Below are 24,158 nucleotides of genomic sequence, written 5' to 3' on the forward strand. Positions count from 1 at the left end.
GAGGAGAAGAATTCAACAATGGGATGATCTTGGCTGCCTTTTAAAAATTTATGATTACTGCATTGCAGGGGGTTGGACTAGATAACCCTTGGGATCAATCCCAACTCTACATTTCTATTATTCTAAACCTCCACGGAGATCCCAGGGACTACATTTTACATGCGAATCTTCTGCTAAATACTTGATGTAACCCTTAAGGAATTAAAACACTTTCACTGCGTCCTTTACAAAAAAAGTCATCTTTGATTTACCTGTTCTACATCCTGTGTTCTCTGTACCTCTGTGTTTCCCTGTCCTACCTCACCTATTTATTTTTTTCCAAAGAGGAAGCAGGATCAGGATTTGTTCACTGCCTCACCCCTCCTCCTAGTTAGCTGTCCTGGAGCCTGAACTGGTCAAAAGCTCAACTCCAGAGTTCATTGCTTTGCAAACCCCGCCAGACCGAAGTCTGAGAAAGGTTGCAAAAGGGTGTCCGGGTGTCTGAGATCGCCATGAAGACTCTCATTGCTGCATATTTCCAAAACCAGAGTGGTAAGGAAAAAGCCAGCATAAGATTTAAAGCTATAGCAAATATGTCTACCAAAAAGGTCCCTTTTAAAAAATCATTGGGTGATGTGTGTTTTCATGGTAATTGTGCAACAGCTGGCTGTTTCCTGAGCAACACATTTTGATTTGGGGGCACAAAATGCGTCTCAAGGGTTTTAGGAATGTCTGTGGATGGAATCTGGTGATCTGGGATTGATCCCAGGGAAGATTGAAGTGTATTTCTAACCAGTTTAACAAAAATACAATTGCATTAAAAAAAGAAATCAGATGGCAACCTTTACATATTGTAGAAATGCTGTGGATGTTATTTATCTTGATTTCAGGAAACCATCTATTCTGTCTTGCAAGCAGATGGCTTCTTGATGAGCATATGTCCATTCAGTGCCACAGCACCTTGCAGATGAATGAAAGGGACTAGTGTAAGGGTCTGCACTTAGGCAGGAATAATCAGATGCACATCCATAGGATGGGGGACACCAGACATGAAAGTACAAAAATGATTTTGTAGACCACAAACTGAACAAAAATAAGCTGGTGCTATTCTAGGCTGTAGCAACAAAAGTCTAGTGTCCAGATCAAGGGAAGTCATAATACTTCTTTATTCCGCCTTGGTCAGACCCCACCTGGAGCACTGTGTCCAGTTCTGGGTGCCACCATTTAAGAAAAATATTGACAAGGTGGAACATGTGCAGAGGAGGGTGTCCAAAATGATAAAGAGTCTGGAAACCCAACCTTGTGAGGAATGAGTGAAGGAGTTGGGCATGTTTAGCTTGGAGAAGAGGAGACTAAGAAGTGATATGTGAGTCAACCTCAGATATTGAAAGGGTTGCCCCACAGAAGACGGAGCAAGCTTGTTTTCTGCTGCCCTGGGGGGATTAGACCTGAAATGATGGATTCAAATGACAAGAAAGGAGATTCCAACTAAACATCGAGAAGAACTTTCTGACGGTAAGAGCTGTTTGATCATGGAATGAACTTCGTTGGGAGGTGGTGGACTCTCCTTCCTAGGAGGTTTTAAAGCAGATGTTGGTTTTATGTATGGATGCTTTACTTGAGATTCCTGCAATGCAGGGGATTAGACTAGAATACCCTTGGGATCTCTTCGAACTCTACAATTCCAGGATTCTATGATCCCTCCCTCCCACCCTGTTTAGCTCCTGAGTTTTTAAGTTAAGTACTTTTCTCTAAGAGGGGATTGGTTGGCAACCTCCTTCATTATTTTAGTCCATATTGGGCTGTGACATCTGTGGCAGTGGTTAATGTTTCACCATATTTTAGCCATGAGGAAATAAAATGCCGATGTGGGAGTCTCGTGGCCAAGAGGCGGGAAAAACCTTGACCAAAGACTTTCCTTATCAGTCACAGTAGGACAGGATGGGCTCTGAGAGACCAGATGGGCTAAAATTCTGCAAACTTCCCTCTCCTGCAGGTAGGATGTGGGGAAGCGGGGATGGGACCTTCAGCAAGTCACAACTTGGCCATGCTTGTGAGATGGAATAAGAGGGGTTTTTTTTGAGTTGGAAGGGACCATCAAGAGTTATCTAGTCCACCCCCTGCAATGCAGGAATCTCAGCTAAAGCATCCATGACAGATGCCCATCCAATCTCTGTTGAAAAATCTCCAATAAAGGAGAGTCCACCACTTTCCAAGGGAGTCCAACAGCTCTTACCGTCAGAAAGTTATTCTTGATGTTTAGTTGGAATTTCCTTTCTTGTAACTTGAATCCATTGGTTTGGGTCCTGCCTTTCAGAGTAGGAGAAAACAAGTTTGCTCCATCCTCCATGTGACAGCCCTTTAGATATTTGAAGATGGCTATCATATCTCCTCTCTGTCTCCTCTTTTGCAGGCTAAACATGCCAACTCCATTAACTGTTCTTCATAAGGCTTGGTTTCCAGACCCTTGATCATATTGGCTGTCCACCTATTCACATGTTTCAGCTTGTCAATATCCTTCTTAAATTGTGGTGTCCAGAATTGGACACAGTATTCCAGGTGTGGTCTGACCAAGGCAGAATAGAGCAAGACTATTACCATATTGCCCCGAATATAAGCCACACCCAAATATAAGCAGGACCTTAAAAATTGGAGGAGAAAAAAGAAAAAATCCACAAAGATAAGCAACTCCCTTCCTTGCTCCTTCTGGAGAGGATGAGGCACTACGCATGGGGAAGGCACTGCTTCACCACGCTCCTGGCGCTGTTTGCCCTGCGCTCCTGGCTGCATACCGTAAGGTTGCGAATATAAGCCACACTTTAACTTTTCACGGTTGGAATTTGGGGGAAAAGTGAGGCTTATATTCATGCCAATGCAGTACTTCCTTGATCTGGACCCTAGTCTTCCATTAATGCAGGCTGGTATGGCATTAGCTTTCTTCGCTGCTAGATCACACTGTTGCCTCATGTTAAGCTTTCGAGGGAGTCCATTCCACTGTCAAATGGCTTTTACTGTCAGAGCTGGACTCTTCTTCTTTGCAGCTGGAATCCATCAGTTCGGGTCCTATCCCCTGGAGCAGCAGAAAACAAACACGCTCCATTCAACCTTCCAGTAACCCACTTCATAGTGTTACCAGAAATAAAAGCTTAAATGACCAGAGCTTTTAACACCTTTTGAAAACAGGCATTAAAATCTCTTACTGATAAGAGAGACCCCATCTGAAAATTTCCAGATCTTATTGCAAGAAAACTCAGGGAGTGCATTGGACTCCTGAGGGAGCAGGTCTAAACAGGTTGAAAAACACCCGGCAATATCTGGGACTCAGAACCATACCAGTTAGTGATGTTCAGATTCTCTTGGCAAGATTGATGATGCCACATGAGGCCTCCCAGTCTCTGGGCTCCCAGATACTTTGGCGCTACCTCTCACTTTCTGACTGGACACCCCCTTGCCTGGGCTCAAGAACTTCTGCTACTTGGGGGCAGAACTGGGCTTCTGCCTCGTAACTTGAGCCAGCTGCCTAGGTTCAAGTTTCTTGGAACCTCCCTTGCTCATTCTGGGCACCCCCTTTCTGTCCTCAACCTGGCTCAAGCCTAGCAGAAGCTCCAGTGCTTTGATGCTTTGCTCCTGCTCCATGACCACTTAGATGGGATCAGATCCTGGACCCAGCCCTAACCTGTGGCCAACCTTGTTCACCTGCAGCTCTGAGTCAGAGTACTTGGCTCAGTAGAGTCAAGGTGGGGATGCTCAAATGATGGTTTCTGCAGCCATATGGCGTTTGCATCGGTCCTGGGCAATGCAGGGAGTGCATATTTATTGAGCAGGCCAGGGAGAGTTTGGACATCCTGGATCCGCTTCCCATATGCTCTTTGAAATTCTGGACTGGAGCATTCTTTGGGGAGGTTGTGAAGGTCATTTTCTTTCCAAAGCTGGAGGCTTGTGGTCTGCTGAGCATTCCAGAGCCTGGGCGCTGCTCCCAATTCCTTGTCTCCTGCAGACTTTTCATTAGCACTCTTTTTTTCAAGGAATCAACCCCCTGGCTGCCTCCAGTGCATCAGCCATTGAGGGGCATCCTTAAACCAAATTTCAGTCTCCAAAACCCCAGGAGAGTAAGAGCTGTTCAACAGCAGAACTGACTCTCTCAGATAGTGGTGGACTCTCTTCCACTGGAACTTTTAAAACAGAGGTTGGCTTGCCATCTGTCAGTGACTCTGTGATGTCTGTGTGGACCAGATGACAATTTCGAGCACTTCCAACCCTATAATTCTGTGATATGAGGCTATCAAAATATCCATGTGAATCTCACTCTCTTTTTTTATATATATAATTTTTATTAGTTTTTTAACATATCATTTTCAACAGTAATTAAACATACTTTTACATCTTATTCAAATTTTTGTCTGAAAATTTTCCAATCTAATCTCTCAGTACGCATTTCTTATCTTCCCTATTACATATCGAACTCATAACCAATACAGTATCTCTATCTTTTTCTACTTTGTAACACTTCATATATTTCTCCTTACAAAACTTCTTGTAGTCCTACTAGCGTAATTTGTTGATTACAGTTGCTCTTCAAATAATTCATATACTTCTTCCAATCTTCTGTAAATCTCTGGTCCCGCAGGTTTCGAATCCTTCCTGTCATTTTGTCCAATTCTGCGTAGTCCATTAATTTCGTCTGCCATTCTTCTTTCATCGGAATTTCTTCTTGTTTCCATTTCTGGGCTAACAATACTCTTGCTGCAGTTGTTGCATATAAAAACAATTTAACATCTTGCCTATTAATGTCCTGACCTATAATACCAAGTAAAAATGCTTCTGGTTTTTAAAAAAATGTATATTTCAACATCTTTTTCATCTCATTATATATCATTTCCCAGAAGTTCTTTACTTTTTTACATTCCCACCACATATGATAAAATGTTCCTTCTTTTTCTTTACATTTCCAACATTTATTATTTGTCTTATAAGGTAAAGGTAAAGGAACCCCTGACCGTTAGGTCCAGTTGTGGCCAACTCTGGGGTTGCGGCACTCATCTCGCTTTATTGGCCGAGGGAGCCGGCGTACAGCTTCCAGGTCATGTGGCCAGCATGACTAAGCTGCTTCTGGCGAACCAGAGCAGCGTACGGAAACGCCATTTACCTTCCCGCTGGAGCGGTACCTATTTATCTACTTGCACTTTGATGTGCTTTCGAACTGCTAGGTTGGCAGGAGCAGGGACCAAGCGATGGAAGCTCACCCCGTTGCGGGGATTCGAACCGCCAACCTTCTGATCGGCAAGTCCTAGGCTCTGTGGTTTAACCCACAGCACCACCCACGTCTTATACATTTTAGCTAATTTCACTGGTGTAATATACCAGCTATATATCATTTTCATCATGTTCTCTTTCAAAGCATTACAGGCTGTAGATTTTATCCTTTCATTCCACAACCTTTCCCATTATTCAAGCTGTATATTATATCCAAAGTCATTTGCCCAATGTATCATTACCGATTTCACTTCCTCATCTTTCAAATGCCATTCCAAGAGTATTTTATACATTTTAGGCATTGCTTTACATTCATTGTTTAATATTTCTATTTCAAATTTTGATTTTTTTATCATCAAATCCTTTTTCCTTTAAATCCTCTTTATATATTTCATTGACTTGGTGATAGTGCAACCAATCATTTACATATTCTTTAATTTACATATTCATATGGTTTCATATTCCATTTATTTTCTCCCCCCCCAACAATTTCTCATAGGTAACCCAATTTTTACTCATATTTATCTTTTTTACACTCATAGCTTCTAATGGAGATAACCACCACGGTGTTTTACGTTCTAATAAGTTTTTATACCTGTCCCATACTTCATATAAAGATCTTCGAAATATGTGATTACCAATCCTTTATGGATTTTTGTTTTATTATACCATAGATATGTGTGCCAACCAAATCTATTGTCATAACCTTCCAAATCCAACAAATCTGTATTTCTTAACAGCATCCATTCCTTTAACCAAAAGAGGCATACCGCTTCATAGTACAACTTCAAGTCTGGCAGGGCGAAGCCCCTCTTTCTTTAACATCTGTTAACAACTTATATTGTATTCTCAGTTTCTTCCCCTGCCAGACATATCTTGAAATTGATTTTTGCCATTCTTTAAAAATTGCTTCCCCCTTGATTATAGGAATTGATTGAAATAAAAATAACATATTTGGTAGCACATTCATTTTTATAGTTGAAATCCTTCCCCAAAATGATAATTTCATTCTTCCCCATATTTCCATGTCTCTCTTAATTCCATTCCACACCAGTGTATAGTTATTTTGAAACAAATCTATGTTCATTGTGGTTAACCAAATTCCTAAATACTTAACTTTTTAAACTACTTCTATACCAATTTCCTGCTGCAACATAGCAACCAAGTCTTGTTTCACATTTTTAACTAATATTTTAGTTTTGCTTTTGTTTAATTTAAAACCTGCTACTTGTCCAAATTGTTCTATTTCTTTAATAACTTCTTTGGCATTATTTAATGGTTCTTCTATAGTTAGTACCAAGTCATCTGCAAAGGCTTTAACTTTATGTTCTTTCCGGCCAACTGAAATTCCTTTTATTTATCCATGTGAATATCTCAAAGGGGAGTTCATCACTGTTGTGAGTGTTTGAGGGTGTCCTTTTTTACTCCTGGCATTTTGTACGGATCTGAGGTATTGTTTTCTGTGCCTTGGTTGATCTGAGCCCTTAGGTCATCAACAGGGAGAAGATATTGAATTGTGCCACTTTCACCAGTATAACTGCTCAAAAACTATGGCATCATTTAGTTTTCCTCTGCTTAGGACAGAAGCTTAGTCAGTGCCATTCTCCTTCCATTTGTGTGTGTGTGTGTGTGTGTGTGTGTGTGTGTGTGTGTGTGTCAAAATAGCACCTGGTACCATTTTCTGATGGAGGTATAGTTAATTGGATATGCATAGGAACATTCATTTTTGGAGGCAGGAGGTGTCATTTCCTTTCTTTTGTTGTTGGTATACCTTTTCTCATGCTTTGCAGTCTAGAAGTTTCCACTTTCCACTTTTCTCACCTCGCAGATAACCAGCCTAAACAGTTATGGCTTCCCCCGAGACACCCTCTCACCGGAGGATCCTGGGAGCTGGAGTTTGTCCAGAGTTCTGAGTGTTGCTATAGGAGGCCTTTATCCTCATCCCAAAGCTAAAATTCCCTGGAATGAGGAATTGTCTGTTAAATCACTCTGGGAATGGCGTGCCTCAGCCCCTCTCTGCAGTTGCCATTTTCTTATATAAATCAAGCTGGATATGTGCAATTCTGTGGAACTGGTTTGTTTTTTTAAGGCATTTGCAAAATATATTGGTGCGAAGACTCACATCTGAAGCATTTACAGTTCACCCAATTCATTCCAACCTTTTTACAGAAAAGATCTGCACCTTTGTTTTACTGGTCAGATTATTCACTGGGATTCTGCAAAGAATGGTACCCCCTCCCTCAAATAACCAAGGGACAAAGATAAATACTCTACTTGTTTTAATTGGCTCCCCTAATTGTTGTATTGATTGAGATAGATGAAAACTCTACTTAGCCTTAGAACCAGAAATGCAATCTTATGGTAAGGTTAGTATATCATAATACACGATCAATGTTGTTCATTTTTAGGAAGCATTAGAGCTTCAATATCATAATCCTTCCATGGGATGATACATATAATATCTTAAACCCACGATCCTCAGAGTCTTTCAACTTTACCCCCTTGCACTTCCCCTTAGGCTTAAAACTGTAGGATAAAGCACAATATCAGAACTGGGTCCCTGATGCCATGCATGCTTAACAACAGTTCCCTGCTTAATCTACAATTCTACAATTGTATGATTCATTCAATTCATAGATGGCACCTGGCTTTTACTAGGAAATTCAAGTACCTATAGCCCTTTCAGCTCTACAACTCTAATTTTTTAAAGCAATTTCTGCATTACAGGGGGTTAAACTAGATGACCTTCCAACTCTACAATTCTGTAATTCTATGATCCTTTATGCAAAGCAAATCCTGTTTGCATCTCTGTCATCTGCCCTGACCTTCCTTACTCCCACCTTTATCCTCCTGCCAACTGTCTGAACAAATATCAGTTCATATCATGCCACTAGTTCTGGCTGCCAGAGTTGGACACCACCCTCCCACCCACCATCCCAAGGGCAGGTGGCGGGCCAGGATGAACTTATTCTTGGGTCGCCAACCCTTTTCTTCATCATTGTTTTCACACTGCTGGGATGTAGCAATACAAGAATCTAGGGAAAGAGTCAACACTTAGGCACGAATAAGCAGATGTATAATTATGGGATGTGGGAACACCTGGCTTGAAAAGAATTTGAGGGTCTCGGTAGACTTCAGGCTTAACATGAAGCAACAGTGTGACATAGCAAATCCCCCATGTAAATCTAGGTGGCATCAACATAAGATGTGTGTCTAAATTAAAGGAACTCTATTCTGCAATGGGCAGCCCTCACTGGCAGTCATGTGTCCAGCTCTGGGCACCACAATTTAAGAAGAATATTGACAAGCTAGAAAGTATGCAGAGGAGGGCAACCAAGAAAATAAATGGTCTAGAAACCAAGCATTAGGATGAATGGTTGAGGGAGTTTAGGTTATTTAGCCTAGAAAAGAGGAGACTGAGAGGATATATGAAAGCCAGGGCTTTTTTTCAGATGGAACTCAGTTCCAGCCACTCTCAGGTGGGTATCAAATGTTGCCCTTCTAAGAGTACAAGGGAGGTGTTCATGGCGAATTCCGGCACCTCTTTTTCTAGTAAAATAGCACTGATGATAGCCATCTTCAAATACCTTAAGTGATACACTGAGAAAGATGGAGCAAGCTTGTTTTCTGGTGCTTCAGAAGGTAGGACCCAAACCAATGAAGGAGACCTGAACAACAAGAAAGGAGATTCCATTGGGTATGATTTTCTGATGGTAAGAGCCATTTGACAGTGGAACAGATGACTATGGAAGGTGGTGGACTCCATTAGATTTTTTAAAACCAGAGCCTGAATGCTCTTTTATCAGAGATTCCTTAGTTGTGATTCCTGCATTGCAGGCATTGGACTAGATAACCCTTGGGGACCCCTTCCAACTCTACAGTTATATGATTCTTCGGGGCAGACCCTATTAGAGTGTATGCTTAGTTCTGTAGATGGGCAATCATTGTACGACTATTCCTTCTCTTGAGCTGGGCACAAGAACTCCATCGTTGCAGCCGAGATTTGCATGAGCTATTTTTGCTGCTGCATCACACCGTTGACTCACCTTAAGCTTGTGGTCTACTAAGACCCCTGAGATCCTTTTCGCATTGAATGCTGATGCACACAGAAACGCCACGTGTCTCTGTTTGCTGAAATGCCATGCTTAAGCAGCATACGTGTCGCTGGCTGGCTGGCTGGCTGCTGATGCACACAGAAATGCCAGGTGTCTCTGTTTGCTGAAATGCCATGCTTAAGCAGCATACGTGTTACTGGCTGGCTGGCTGGCTGGCTGGCTGGCTGCCTTCCTAGGTAAAGAGGGGTGATTCTGCCCATGACCTTTCCTGCCCTTTGTCCTGCATGCCCCTGTTGTCTGTATGTCACTGGATGGCGCAACCTGCTTTTCTCAAGGGTGGAATCCACCAGATGTTTCTGGGGATTGGTTCAGTCACTGAGGGCGTCTCCCAATGGTGGGAGGGTGGAGAAAAGCTGAGCAAACAGGTCAGTGCAACCTGGTCTGGGTGTCCTTTTCCTTTCCAGGGATCCATGCCAGCATCCAGGCCGCTCTCCGCGTGCTGCTGGCTGTGCCATGGCCTTCAAAACGAGATTTCTTGGCTGGCCTCCAGCTCCTGTCAGTCCTCCAGTGGATTTTCAGCTTCTTGATGCTGGGTGAGTAGAATGTGACTATTTTTCTGACTGATGGCCAACTTGAGAAAAGGGACAGTGTCATGTGGTGGTTAGAGTTTCGGTCTAGGACCTGGGAGACCAAGGTTTGAATCCTTACTTGGCTACAAAATGCACCGGGTGTGATCGTGGGGACCAGTCACTGCCGTCACCTTAACGTACCTCACAGGGCAGTTGTGGGGATTAAATAAGACTTGGACCTGGGAGATCAGACTTCGAATCCCCCCTCAGCCATGAAGTCAATTGGGGAAGTTTGGGGGCCAGCCACTGCTTTTTGGCCTAACCCACCTCACAGGTGGCCCTGTCATGGATGCTTTAGTTGAGATTTAGTTGGACTTCACTAAACAACCCTCATGGTCCCTTCCAACTGTGCAATTCTGCTAATCAAGACCTGAGAGCTTTAAAGGAGTTAAGCAGGAGTGGGGAATACTGAGGAGACAGTGAAGAAACCGGTTTGCTTTGCATTGGTGACATAGCGATTGCTGGGCACTTTCCTTTCCAATCCTTCCTGGAAAGATATATAAAACAAAAGTTTTCTCTACCTGTGAGTTCCATCATAATTCAGAACAGAGGTTTAAAATACACATTTGCCAGGATAACACAATGGGAAAAGACCTCCAAAGGGATGGCTGATTTGACACATGTTCTTTGGTCAAGCCATCTCTCTGGCCAAACAGTTGCCCTGAGACCACAGAGCCAAAGATCAGCTCATATTATCCTCACAGCAACCCTATAAATTAGGCTGTGCCGAGAGATGGTGACTTACCCAAGGTCACATTCAGAGAGCTTTGTGGCTGAGCAGGGGACTAGAACCCGGCTCTCTGGGTCTTAGCCCAGCTCTCTAACCATTATACCAGTTTGGCTCTCAAAGGAGCCCTGAGCCATTCAGAGTTCGAAGTAATGAATGAATGAATGATTGATTGAATGGAAATGAATGAATGATTGAATGGAAAAAATGAATGAATGAATATTTAAATGTGTAAATGTATGCATGTATGTATTGTTACAAGCCTCTCTGAGCAAAGCAAAATTCCAGGTGTTCCAAGCACTTACCTAGGGTTCAGTTTCCTTGGAATGAGGGACAGCAGAGACTGTGGTGTCATTTGGCTATATGGTTTATTTACACATATATACAACCTGACCACAAGCATTAACACCTCAGAAAGTCTTGCCTCTTCCTTACTCACAGCCCTGGATTCTAGCAGAAATCAAATATGTCTCTGTGTCTCAGCTGCTGCTTGCAGCCTTCTTTTAGCTAAAGGTCTCACATAACACATGGGATACAAATGCAATAAATAAATTAATAAAATGGCTTTAACTAAGCTAAATAAGCTATTTTTTTTCTTCCTCTCCCTTAGGGATGGTTTCCCTGATTCTCCTTATCTATCTGGCTTTCACCAGTTTCTGGCCCATTTCTGCTCTCTACCTGGCTTGGCTTATCTATGATTGGAATACTCCTGAGAATGGTGAGTGAAGAAGCATCCTGGTTGTTTAGAGGGATTTTGTTTGAAGGTACAGCTCTTATTTTTGTGTGTGCATTTGTCTTTGGGCATTTTGTTCTCCTTGAACATTAACTGAGGCTGGTTGCCACAGTAGTACCCTTTGGATCCTGCTTTCACAGGTCCTTGAAATCATAGAATTATGTAGAGTTGGAAGGGACCTCTAGGATTATGTAGTGACCAGCTGCCTGCAATGTAGGAATCACAGCTGAAGAATCCCTGACAGATGGCCGCCCGACCAGCTGCTTAAAGGACTCCAAGGAAGGAGAGTCCATGGGAGCCCATTCCACTGTTGAATGATTCTTACCCTTAGAAAGTTATTCCTAATGCTTCCATGGTGGAGAATTGCCTCAGCTAATGTTTTCTGTACACTGTGGATGAAAAATGGAATTCTACAATTCTGTGATGAACGACTCGAGAATCACCTTTGTATCTGAGATGTTGGAATGACTATTCCCACTGATAGGAAAAAGGGAAACCAGGTTAGCAGGAGGTTTGTTTCAGCCACATGACTGCAAACACTCTGTGCGTTCCTTGACAGTACTCCCAGCCTAGCCCATAATGTTTGCCTAGCTTTGTCACAAACCCAAAGTCCATCCAACGTCACTCCTCAGAGGTCTAAGTATCACACCTGACAACAAAGAGAGGAATCCCACAAGAGCAGCTCTCTCTTGTGTGGCAGGCTGCAGAACGTGACATTTCTGCAAGAGAAGGGGCAAAGCAAACTTTTGTAGTGTTCCTGCATCACAGGTGTTTGGACTAGGTGACCCTTTCAGATCTCTTCCATCTCTGTGTGATTCTGTGACCCTGTGAACAGGTCCAGGGGCAGGCAGGACTATCTGTGTTTGGTTTCCTTTGGATGACACTCATAAGAACACAAGAAGAGCTTGCTGCATCATGGTAATGACCCTTGCATTCCAGCATTCTTTTCCCACAGTGGCCAACCAGATGCCCCCAAAATGAAGATCTGTTTTCACAGAATCATGGAGAGTTGCAAAGGGTCTCCAGAGGGTCATCTAGTCCAGCCCCCTGCAATGCATCACTGGGCTACTTGGAAAGGCAGGCACATAGCTGTGGTGGACTTTACCTTCATTGACACAACAGTGATTATATATTTACAAATTGGTGGTGGGAGGTATGAAGTATGACCTGGTTTAGAAAGGTTTAGAAACTCAGGACCAGTTTACCTGAGAGATCATTTTGCCCTCTTGACTGCTTTGATGCACAGAACTGACACCATTACAGGTGCCCCATAATCCCAGTCCCACATTTTAAAAAAACCAGTCTATTAGTGTGGCAGCACCCGCACTTTGGAACTCCCTGCCTATTGACATCAGGCAGGTGCCTTCCCTGTACCTTTTTCAGTACCTGCTAAAACATTTTTGTTTAGGTAAGCCTACCCAGACATGTAGAACATTAATGTATGTTTTAATCTGGTTTTAGCTTATTTCTGATTTTTTTTATTGTTAGAATGTTTTAAATACTTGCTTTCAGCTGTTTTAACCAATGGTTTAATTATTGGGTTCTCTCTGTAAACCGCTTTGAGGATGGCTTGTTTTGTTTTAACAATCAAACGGTGCAAATTTTAATGAATTAAATAAAGGCCATAAACCATTTGCTTTTTAGGAAGTCCCTTCCAGACCAAATTTGAGACACCTGCAGCAGACCCAGATGGAGGGGTCAGTGGCAGCAATTGCTGGACAGCAGACTTGTGTTTCCAATCTACACTGGTTCCTGCCCCCCCTTAATTTTTCCTTCTTTTCCTAGAGTCATTCTCATGTTCTATAACTCTTGGCTGCAAGGGCACTCAGAGGCTAGAATAAATCTGTCTTCCCATTTCTGCAGGTGGGAGAAGTTCTATTTGGGTCCGGAACTGGTCCATCTGGAATTACTTCCGAGATTATTTTCCAATTCAGGTAAGCACCAGTGTGCGGTACAAGGGCGCTTCTGGGTCCTCCCAGCTGTGGCGAGGCTGCAAGCCATAGAATCATAGAACCATAGACTTGGAAGGGCCCCATGACTCATATAGTCAAACTGCCTGCAACACAGGCATCACAGGTCAAGAATCCCTGACAGGTGGCCTTCCAACCTCTGCTTAAAAACTTCCAGTGAAGAAGAGCCTATCACCTTCTGAGCGAGTCTGTTCCATTGCAAATGGCTGTTACCCTCAGAAAATTATTTAGTCTGAATTATTGTTTATTGCCCTTTGAATCCATCAGGATCCTTCCCTCCAGAGCAGCAGCACACAAGCTGCCTTAGTCTTCCATACAACAGTCCTTTAGATATTTAAAGATAGCTCTCATGTTCCCTCTAATTCTCATTTTCTCTAGGCTAAATATACCCAATTCCCTCAACCATTCCTCATAAGGCTTGGTTTCCAGGCCATCTTGGTTGTCCTCTTCTGCACACCTCCCACCTTCTTCATATTCTCCTTAAACTGAGATGCTCAGAACTGGACACAGGACTCCAAGTGTGGTCTGACCAAGGCAGAATAAAGTGGTTGCATGACTTCCCTTGATCTGGACACTAGACTTCTGCTGAAGTAGCCTAGAACTGCATTAGCCATTTTTGCTGCTGCATCACACTGTTGACACATGTTAAGCTTTTGGTGTACTAAGAACACTTGGTTGAGTTTGTCAATATTATTATTTAATATCATTCAGCTGGTGAAGACTCATGACCTGCTCCCCAACCACAACTACATCATTGGGATCCACCCGCATGGGATCCTCTGTGTTGGAGCTTTCGGCAACCTTGTCACTCGAGCCACCGGCTTCCATGAAAAGTTTCCTGGGATCAAACCCTTCCTGGCCACACTGGCTGGCAACTTCCGATTGCCTGTCTTCAGGGAATATCTAATGAGTGGGGGTGAGTGTCTTCTTCTGTGCTGTCTCCATTGAGATCCTGGAAAAAGGTGACAAGTCGGGTGCTGCAGGGTTCTGTTCTGGGCCCTGTTGTTCAACATATTTGTAAAAATGACTTGGATTAAGGAATTGAGGGGATATTCATCCAATTTGCAGATGTCACCAAACTGGTAGGGGTAGCAAATACTGCAGAAGACAGGATCAGGATTCAGGATGACCTTAACAGATCTGAGGACTGTGCCCAAACTAACAAATTTAATTTCAATAGGGACGAAAGTAAGGATCTAAACCAGAACTTTCCAAAATTTTTGTGTTGGTGACACACTTTTTAGACATGCATCATTTCGCAACACAGTTACCGTATTCAGTTTTACTAGCAAATCGGATGTTAAACTAACCCCTTTCCAGCCCCGGGAGGAGTATAGGAAGCCTTCGCGTGACACGCCTACACACTGTAGCTGACAAACTAATGTGTCATGACACACAGTTTGGAAAGCTCTGGTCTACACTTAGGCAGGAAGAACCAGCTGCATAAATAAAATATGGGGGACACCTGGCTAGCCAATAGTACATGAGAAAAGGATCTAGGGATCTTTGTAGACCACAAGCTGAAAATGAGTCAATAGTGTGATGCAGTAGCAAAAAAGCTAATGCTATTCTAGGCTGCATCAACAGAAATCTAGTGTCAAGGTCAAGGGAAGGAATAATACCACTGTATTCTGCCTTGGGCAGACCACAACTGGAATACTGTGTCCAGTTCAGGGCAGAATGATATTGACAAGCTGGAATGCATGCAGAGAGAGGTAACCAAGATGATAAAAGGTCTGGAAACCAAGCCTTGTCAGGAACAGGTGAGGGAGTTGGGGATGCTTAGCTTGGAGAAGAGGAGACCTAGAGGTGACATGAGAGTCATCTTCAAATATCTAAAGGGTTGCCCAATTGAAGACGTAGCAAGCTTGTTTTCTGCTGCTTCAGAGTGTGGGATGAACCTATGGATTCAGGTTACATGAAAGGAGATACAGTGGTGCCTCGCAAGACGAAAAGAATCCGTTCTGTGATTCTCTTCGTCTAGCGGTTTTTTCATCTTGCGAAGCAAGCCCATTGACGGATTAGGGGATTAGCGCTATTAGCGGTATTAGTGGCTTTTAGCGGCTTATCTGCTGATCGGATCCGCTGATAAGCGGCTTAGCGGCTTAGAAAAAGGGGGGGGGGAGGAAAAAAAACCAGCAGGAACTCGCAAGACATTGTCGTCTTGCGAAGCAAGCCCTTAGGAAATTTGTTTTGCGAAGCACCTCCAAAACGGAAAACTCTTTCGTCTAGCGAGTTTTCCGTCTTGCGAGGCATTCGTCTTGCGGCGCACCACTGTATCAGGAATAATTTTCTGACAGTAAGAGCTGTTCAACAGTGGAACGGACTCCCCTGAAAAGTGATGGACTCTCCTTCCTTGGAGGTTTTTATCAGATGTTGGAGGAACATCTGTCATGGATGCTTTAGTTGTGATTCTTGCATTGCATGGGATCAGACTACATGACTCTTGATGGTCCCTTCCAACCCTGCAATTCTATGATTTGATTCCCTGTGCAGATGTCTCTTTATTATATCGTCAGCCCTTTAGGTCTAAAAAGCTGAAGAAATGATTTGGACATGCAACAGCCCTGCAAGTTGGTGGGGATTACAACAACTTCTAACTCTCTTCTGATTCTCTGGCCCTTTAGGTCTCTTCCCTGTGACCCGTAAGGCAATAGAATACCTCATATCCCGGAATGGGACTGGGAATGCTGTAGCGATTGTAGTTGGTGGTGCAGCAGAGGCCCTCTCCTGTCGGCCAGGAGTGACAACACTGATCCTGAGTGAGCGCAAGGGGTTTGTTCGGATGGCGCTCCGACATGGGTGCGTACCACCAGTTGAACATTTAATTCCTTTCCTAGCTGACAGGTGGCAGAGAGTCCCCAGGAGGGCCAGAGACTTAAAATGCCAATGGCATTTGAAGAGCCCTTCAGATGAATCAGAAGAAAGGTACCACACTGGCCAAGCAGTGGCCCCTGGTTTGGACTAGGCAACCCGTTACGTTCCTTCCAACTCTACAATTCTGTTTCTATGAAACTCTGGCAGCAATATTCAGCAGCACGTGTATTTTGATTCTGGAGGGTCAAGGAAGCTATCATGGTTGTTGTAGTTGTGGGTAGCTCCTGCACAGAATCATAGGAGGGTCTCCTAAGGGACATTTAGCCCAACTCCTTGAAATGCAAGAGTTACAGTTGCAAGAATTCCTGGCAGACAGCCAGGGCCTAATTTAGGTTTGATGAGGTCCTAAGCTACTGAAAGTAATGGGGCTCTTTATATGTCCAGCTGTCCTTTGTCAACAACAAATTGTCCCTGTTGTTTTTTGTTGTTGAATATATTCTATATGGTAATTTATGAACCTAATAAGTCCATACACAACACAAACACTATTGCTGTATGTATCACACTGTATGTAGGTTTTATTTGTTTTTAAACTTATATTTTGAAAATGTGCATCCAGGTTTTTTTTTCCTTTTAAGTTTTTTGGGGGCCCTCGAGAGTGGGGCCCTAAGCTAAAGCTTGTTTAGCTTATACATAAATCTGGCACTGCAGACAGCAATCCAACCTCTGTATAAAAGGTTCTAAGGAAGGAGAGTCCACCACCTTCCAAGGGAGTCCGTCCCACTGTTGAACAACTCTCACCACCAGAAGGTTCTTCCCAATGTTGAGTCGGAATCTTCTTTCTTGTCATTTGAACCCATTGGTTCAGGTCCTCCCCTCTAGAGCCGCCGAAAACAAGCTTGCTCCATCTTCGATATTTGAAGATGGCTATCATGGCACCTCTTTATCATCTCCAGGCTAAACATCCCCAACTCCCTCCATCATTCCTCACAAGGCTTGGTTTCCAGACCCTTGCTGCAAATAACAGGTATCTGGTTGGTCACTGTGAGAAGAGGATGCTGGACTTAGATGGACCACTGGCCTGATCCAGCAGAGCTCTTCCGGAACCTTCAGGCCCAGAGGCAGTCTATTTTGATTCCTTATGGCATTTGGCTACTGTGGCCATTCTGTTCTCAAAGTGGCATTTGGTCACTGTGAAAACAGGATGCTGGACTTAGATGGGCCCCATTTGGCCTGATCTAGCAGCCACACTCTTTTCATCTTCTTGTGTTTTAAATTTCTGAGGGGAGCTCTTTATTCCTGGGGCAGGGGGCTCTTGATCATAGAATCATAGAACTGTAGAGTTGGAAGGGAGCTTAAGAGTCAACTAGTTTACCCCCTTGCTGTTTAAGAATCACAATCTCGTGTTTTCTCATGATTTATTTTTGTTTTTTTTTTAAATGTATTTTTAAAAAAGATTTTCTTAGTTTACAAAAGTATGTGCAATGTCTCTCTCTCTCTTCCCCCCCCCCTCCAAGTAACATTTTTACAGATCAGTTTCATTTGTTGAGACATTTAGAAAAAGAAGGGGAAAGGGGGTGAAGGTTGGGTCAGGTGGCGATGTTTCTATTATACTTAATATATGTGGGGTTTTGTGTCAGCATCGCTTGTGCAGGTTCTGTGCTGTTCACTTGTGTTCCTTTGGTGGTGAGAGAGGTTGGGGTGGGCCTAGGATGTGGTTGTTCATTTGTGGTTGGCTGTGGTGATCTTCGTTTTCATGTGTGAGTGGGTGGGTGTTTTGGATCAGGTTAGCCATATTGATTTGTATGCTGTTGGTGGATTTTTGTCGTTGTCTTGTTGGGCTGTGTATGTGATTGTTTTCAGGTGGTTTCTGTCTTAACATCCCTCCATGCTTTCTTTCCTCCAGGGCCCATCTGGTTCCTGCTTTCTCCTTTGGAGAGAATGACCTTTTCCAGCAGGTTCTCTTCAAGGAGGGGAGCTGGATGCGGAGAATCCAGGACAGATTCAGAAAGATCCTGGGCTTCTCCCCCTGCTTTTTTTATGGAAGGGGATTCTCCTCTGTCCGTTCCTGGGGACTCCTTCCTTTCCCCAGACCAGTCACCACTGTCAGTGAGTATTTCCTGACCCCAGAGGCATAGTGTGGGGGGATGGGACCATGGGCGCCCTGGCCCCAGGGGCAATTTTGAGAGGGGGCGCAAACAGGAGCCCTCATAATAGCCTGGCTCCACACCAGAAGGAACACCGCCTTGGCTGCAGCAATTGTGCCTGGTGCAGTTCTGCCTCCCCCCCCCCCCAGTCAGGCTTGATCTGGGGGAGGAAAGCAGACAAGTGGATGGCAGAGCTGCAAAACCTCCTCACCTTCCTTGGCCATGGCACACCTCGCGCCCAACAGCAGCAGCTCTGCCGCTGGGTCACTTCTGACCTGGCAGTGGAGAGCATCCCACCTTAGCCGTGGCGAGGTGCGCCCGGCACATTCATCGCCGGTAAGGCCTGACCCAGTGGCAGAGAGCAGGGGGAGAGTTGGCAGTCGCTTCCCCACCCCTCTCCTAACCCTGAACTGTGGCTCATGGAGGGGGCCCGCCACGCTCCGCTCAGGGGGCGTGCCCCACCTGACTGCCCCGCACAGCATGGGCATATGCTCCACCGCTGCCTGACCCTCCCATACCCACATACGGAATAGCTGTAGCTCACTGCATTATGGCTCACTGTAGTCTGTAGTCTCTCACTGCATCATGGGTTTTGTAATCTGAAATATCTCATTGCATCATGGGGTTCATAGTTTGTATATCATTGGGGAAAGGCTGTAACTCAGTGGTAGAGCATCTGCTCTGCATGCAGAAGGTCCCGGGTTCAATCTCTGCCAGCATGTCTGGATAAGACTGGGAAACAGTCCCCTTGCCTGAAACCATGCAGAGCTTCTGTCAGTCAGTGTAGGCAATACTGAGCTTAATGGACCAAGGGCCTGATTTGGTCTAAGGTGGTTTCCTATGTAGTATTATTATTAACCATTTTATTTCTATACGATTTTATATTTATAAAGAAAAAAATTCTAAAAGCGGTTCACAACACATTAAAACATAAAATAAAACAATGCAGAATAAAACATTACTTAAGGAAGTCATATATTAAATTATACATTCAAACCAATGTAATTAATAGGAAATGAAAATATAATCTTAAACATTACAAAGATGTCAGCTCTGGAATGCACATTTAACTCAGCACAGTTAAGAGAAAAAATTCAAAAGAAAACATTACTAAAGGAAGTCAAATATAAAATGCACATTTAAAATAGCATAATTAAAGAAAGAGTAACATATGTACCCTGAGGGGTCCATATCATCTCACCTTGGTCTTGCCCGTGAGTTGAACTAGATTACCTTGGGTGGATCTCCCCAGCCCTACACTTCTACTATTCTATGAGGTCCTCCTCCTTTTTTGTCCTTCTGCACATGTTCAGCCTCTCCTTTCTTCTTCCCTCCTTAGTTGGAAAGCCCCTGATGGTGCCCAGGATGGAGAACCCAACCTGTGAGATGGTGGATCGCTACCATGCCATGTACATCGATTCTCTCCGCAAGCTCTTTGACGACCACAAAGCCACGTACGGGTTGTCAGAGACGGCCGAGCTTCGGATCCTATGACTGAGATTGGCAACAAGGGGGTGGAGGGAGGAGACAAAGGTGCAGACAGGTTCCTGCCCCTCAGCAAGGGCTCCCTCACCTCTTATACCAGGCCCATGCTTGCCATGCAGAAGTTCCAAGTCCCCCAGCAACATAGCCTTAAAAAAGATTGACTGTTTTGCCCATGGACTCCCTGATTTTCCTATTTGGCCACAGTAAAGAAACTGTGCTAACAGAGGGCAGGAAATTAAGGCAACACCTCTTAACTGCTGCCAGAAATCATTATTTGACAAAAATGGGGGTGGGGTGGGGAATTGAACACCATCCATGAGAGAATCATATAACCATAACATTGTAGAGTTGGAAAGTACCCTGTTGGGTCATCTAGTCTAACCCTCTGCAATGCAGGAATCACAACTAAATAATCCCTGACAGGTGGATAATGGATAACTAAAATATGGGACATAGTATGCATGATTAAACTTACACAATTGATGAGAACTAGAGAAGGAAGGCAACAAGATAGTGTCTAAAAATGGAGTATTTTTATAATGTTCTGGAGTAATAAGATAAACCCACATGTGTTAGTTGTCACCTTGTGATATTAATTTATTACATCTGATTTTGGAAATCTGTTCCTATGTGCTTAGCTCTGGCTATCCCCTATGTATTTGGCATCTGCCATTATACTTTGTTCCGTTTTATTATAAATAAATGTATGTTTTGTTAAAAAAAGGATTGACCAGTCGACGACAAGGAAAAAAAACTACTGCCAGCCTGAGTAGATAATACTGAGCCACATGGATCAATGGATTTCTTTATGCAGCGTGTAGATATACTTATTACTCTAACCTAGACATCTTCAAAAGAAGGTTCGACAAATTCACGAAGGAGGAAAGGCTGTACTCTGCCTATATCATCGGAGGCGGTGAAGCTTTTGAATACCAGTTGCTGGAAACCACAGGAGGGGAGAGTGCTCTTGCACTCGTATCCTCCTCATAGGTATCCCATGGTGGCCACTGTGAAAACAGGACACAGGACTAGACAGCTGTTGCAGGTCTGAGCTTAGTTTCTTATGATTCCTAAGTGGAACCTCCATGAATGGAGCCAATCTAACATTGAATGGGGGGGGCAGTCTTCCAGTTTGGAGGTAGTGCTGTGAAACATGTCTCTCATTTCTCTCCGGAGAATTTCAAACTACCGAATTATCAGGCTGCTTGGACAAAGACTCTGGTTATCAGTAAAAAAACCCTCCTATCATATATTATTTCCTTCTGACAAGGTATAGCCATGAAGAGCTAGAGCTAATGAGGGGTAGCTTCTTCAAGTTCAACTGTTTCACTATTGGTTGAGTCGAGGAAAATGGCGGAAGAGGACTTGAATACTGATTTAGTGAAAGTGATCCTGTCTCAAATACAAGTTCTGAAGCCAATCCGAAAAGTCTTGGCAGAGCTTAAGAATGATCCGAAGCAGATGCAAGATAGATGGTTCACTATGAAGATCGTTTGAATATCCATGAGACCGTTACTCAAGCTAGCCATAATATTCTGGATAAACGAATTACCTGTTTGGAGTCACAGTTACACTGGAAAAATCAGCTTATAATTGGCTTTGAAAATCCTCCAACTCAAGCAAAATATATGGTGCAGAGCATACATACCCCGCAACATTTTTCTGATGAAAACAGGGACGTCCCATTCCATAATAATTTTACTATTTATACCCTACCCATCTTACTCAGTTGCCCCAGCCACTCTGGGCGGCTTTCAACATATATAAAAACATAATAAAACATTAAACATTAAAAATAACTTCCCTATACAGGATTGCCTTCAGACAGTTTGGGGGTTGGATAACTCCATATCCTCCAACATTTTTCCAATGAAAATAGGGACATCCCACATACCCTCCAACATTTCTCCAATGAAAATAGGGTCACCCTGAGGAAAAGCGGGACAATCCGGGATCAAATCAGGATGTCCATGGAAAATAGGGACACTCAGAGGACCTGGACTATATGGTGGATTTTTTCAAAAAGCTTCTCTCTCTGGGAGTGTACTTCCCAATTGAGATAGAACACGTTACTTAATTCCTGTAACAAGCCAGAGGACTGCAACTCTTTCCAATATTATGATTGTGCAATTTCTGCATGCCACTGCGAGAGACAAGATTCTACATACATTTTGCCAATCAGTAAAATCTCTTGTGAAATGGAATCAAAATTAGATAGCAATTTATCCTGATTTTAGTCAAGAAATGTCTGAAAAGCACAGACTTTCCACAAAAGCACCAACTCTTGCAAGGTCAGAACAACTCCAATATTTCGTGTGCTTTCCAGCTACATTCTGCATTAACCATGAAGATCAAATTCACAAATTTGTCAGTCCCTCGAATGCAGAGGCCTTTATCTTAATCAAATTTGCAGATGATCAGACATGATGATTTAAGGAAGAAATGTAAATCTCTGAAGATGTCCTGGAAAGGTTTCATTTTGAATGACTCTGTGTTTTCACTTTCTTTTTTCTTTCTCCTCTCATTTGTTTTCTCATACTGACCCATTCTGATAAAAAGCCTGGGCATACTGTCAATAAAAGAAATTAGCATTTTGCCAGCTTGTTTATCAATTTATTCTGATCGTATTTCTTTTCATATAACCACATTTTAAATCAAATATTAGAGGTACTCCTCCCCTAACACCTCAGTTCTTCAGATGTTGATAGATGGAAAGGCGAATGATCTGAAAATGAATATTATCCCCAGATTAATCTATATTTTGAGAGGAATTCCACTTCATATATCTGGAAAATATTTTCAGAAAACAAATCCTTTCTTTAGAAAATGTCTATGGGGTTCTTCACCTCTGAGAATATCTTTACAGAAAATGCAGCTACAAATTAATGAAGGAAGATTTGGTATTCCAAATATGGAGCTGTGCTACAATGCTTCCTTAATGGCAAGTATTAAATACTGGAAACCCACCAATTGGTGTTAAATTTCCAATCTGGACAATTTTAGAATATATTGTACATTTATAGCACCTTTGCTTGGAAGGACAGTATTAGGAATAAAATATTTTAGAACTCGGGAATCTCTGGAAACAATTATGTCAGTTAGAAAGTTATGGAATATGATGTCTGAGATAAAAAATAGTTTTGACTCATGTTCTCATGCTAATTTGACTCTTTGGGAAAACCCAACTTTAAAAATTGGGGGGGAAAGATGGCAATTGGAAAATTTGGATGGAAGCAAGCCTATTGACTTTGGATCAACTGACTTTTTAACATACACTGTTTCATGAGATAAATACCATCTATTGGATATAAACCCACAAGCACTACTTGCAGCTCTTAATAGTGATATGCCTTTTCTTTTGTTTGTTTTTTCCACTTTCATTTTAGGTTGTTCAATTAAACTGTTCTTAAAAAACAACAAGAGAATGCAGGAGAGCAGGAGTGGGAGAAGGCTACTGTTTCCAAATCCAGCTTGCAGGCTCCCCATTGGGGCATATGGGTGGCCACTGTGAGAACAGGAGGCTGGACTAGTTGGGCTATTGGCTATTCTCCTCCCTCCTTATTGAATCCCCCCCAACAACCCTATAAGGTGGACTAGGCTGAGAGGCAGCAGCTGGCCTAGAGATCACCCACGTGAGCTTCATAGCCAAGTAAGGATTTGAATCCTGGTCTCTGCCAGATCCTAAAAATGGTAAAGGGACCATTACGTCCAGTTGTGGCCGACTCTGGGGCTGCAGCGCTCATCTCACTTTATTGGCCAAGGGAGCCGGCGTACAGCTTCCGGGTCATGTGGCCAACATGACTAAGCCGCTTCTGGCGAACCAGAGCAGCGCCGTTTACCTTCCCGCCAGAGCGGTACCTATTTATCTACTTGCACTTTGATGTGCTTTCAAACTGCTAGGTTGGCAGGAGCAGGGACCGAGCAACGGGAGCTCACCCTGTCACAGGGATTCGAACTGCCGACCTTCTGATTGGCAAGCCCTAGGCTCTGTGGTTTAACCCACAGCGCCACCTGTGTCCCCTGCCAGGTCCTAGTCCACATCTAATCCCCACAACAACCCTGTGAGGTAGGCTAAGCTGAGAGGCAGAGACAGGCCTCCAAACTCCCCCAGCAATTTCACAGTTTCTGCTGCTTTTCCTGTGGAGCGCAATGATTTGAAGGGGCCAGCAATAAGGAGGTGAGTTTAAAGGAGCAAGTGTCCCTATTTTTCAGGGACGTCCCTGATTTAGAGAAAGCACCCTAGTTTCTGATTTCATCCCAGAATGTCACTTTTCCTTAGGAGAATGCAGGAACCACAGCTTCCTTTCCATCAGAGAAACATTGGGGGGTATGTAGTTACCTGACTCCCAAATCATCTGAAGAC

The 24,158-nt window shown here is 43.4% G+C and overlaps 1 protein-coding gene across 1 annotated transcript; it reads left to right on the forward strand.

The window, feature by feature from the left end:
- The first annotated feature begins 412 nt into the window (after positions 1-412).
- LOC309524142 (diacylglycerol O-acyltransferase 2-like) lies at positions 413-22,394 on the forward strand. The gene is made up of 8 exons (XM_082208557.1): positions 413-531; positions 9,752-9,880; positions 11,254-11,361; positions 13,240-13,310; positions 14,058-14,262; positions 15,974-16,148; positions 18,070-18,272; positions 19,650-22,394. The coding sequence occupies exons 1-8, from the start codon at positions 492-494 to the stop codon at positions 19,802-19,804; spliced, it is 1,086 nt and encodes a 361-aa protein (XP_082064683.1). The 5' UTR covers positions 413-491; the 3' UTR covers positions 19,805-22,394.
- The last annotated feature ends 1,764 nt before the right edge of the window (positions 22,395-24,158 follow it).

The sequence above is a fragment of the Podarcis vaucheri genome (assembly GCF_965113315.1).
Source record: "Podarcis vaucheri genome assembly, chromosome: Z".
NCBI classification, from domain to species: Eukaryota; Metazoa; Chordata; class Lepidosauria; order Squamata; family Lacertidae; genus Podarcis; species Podarcis vaucheri.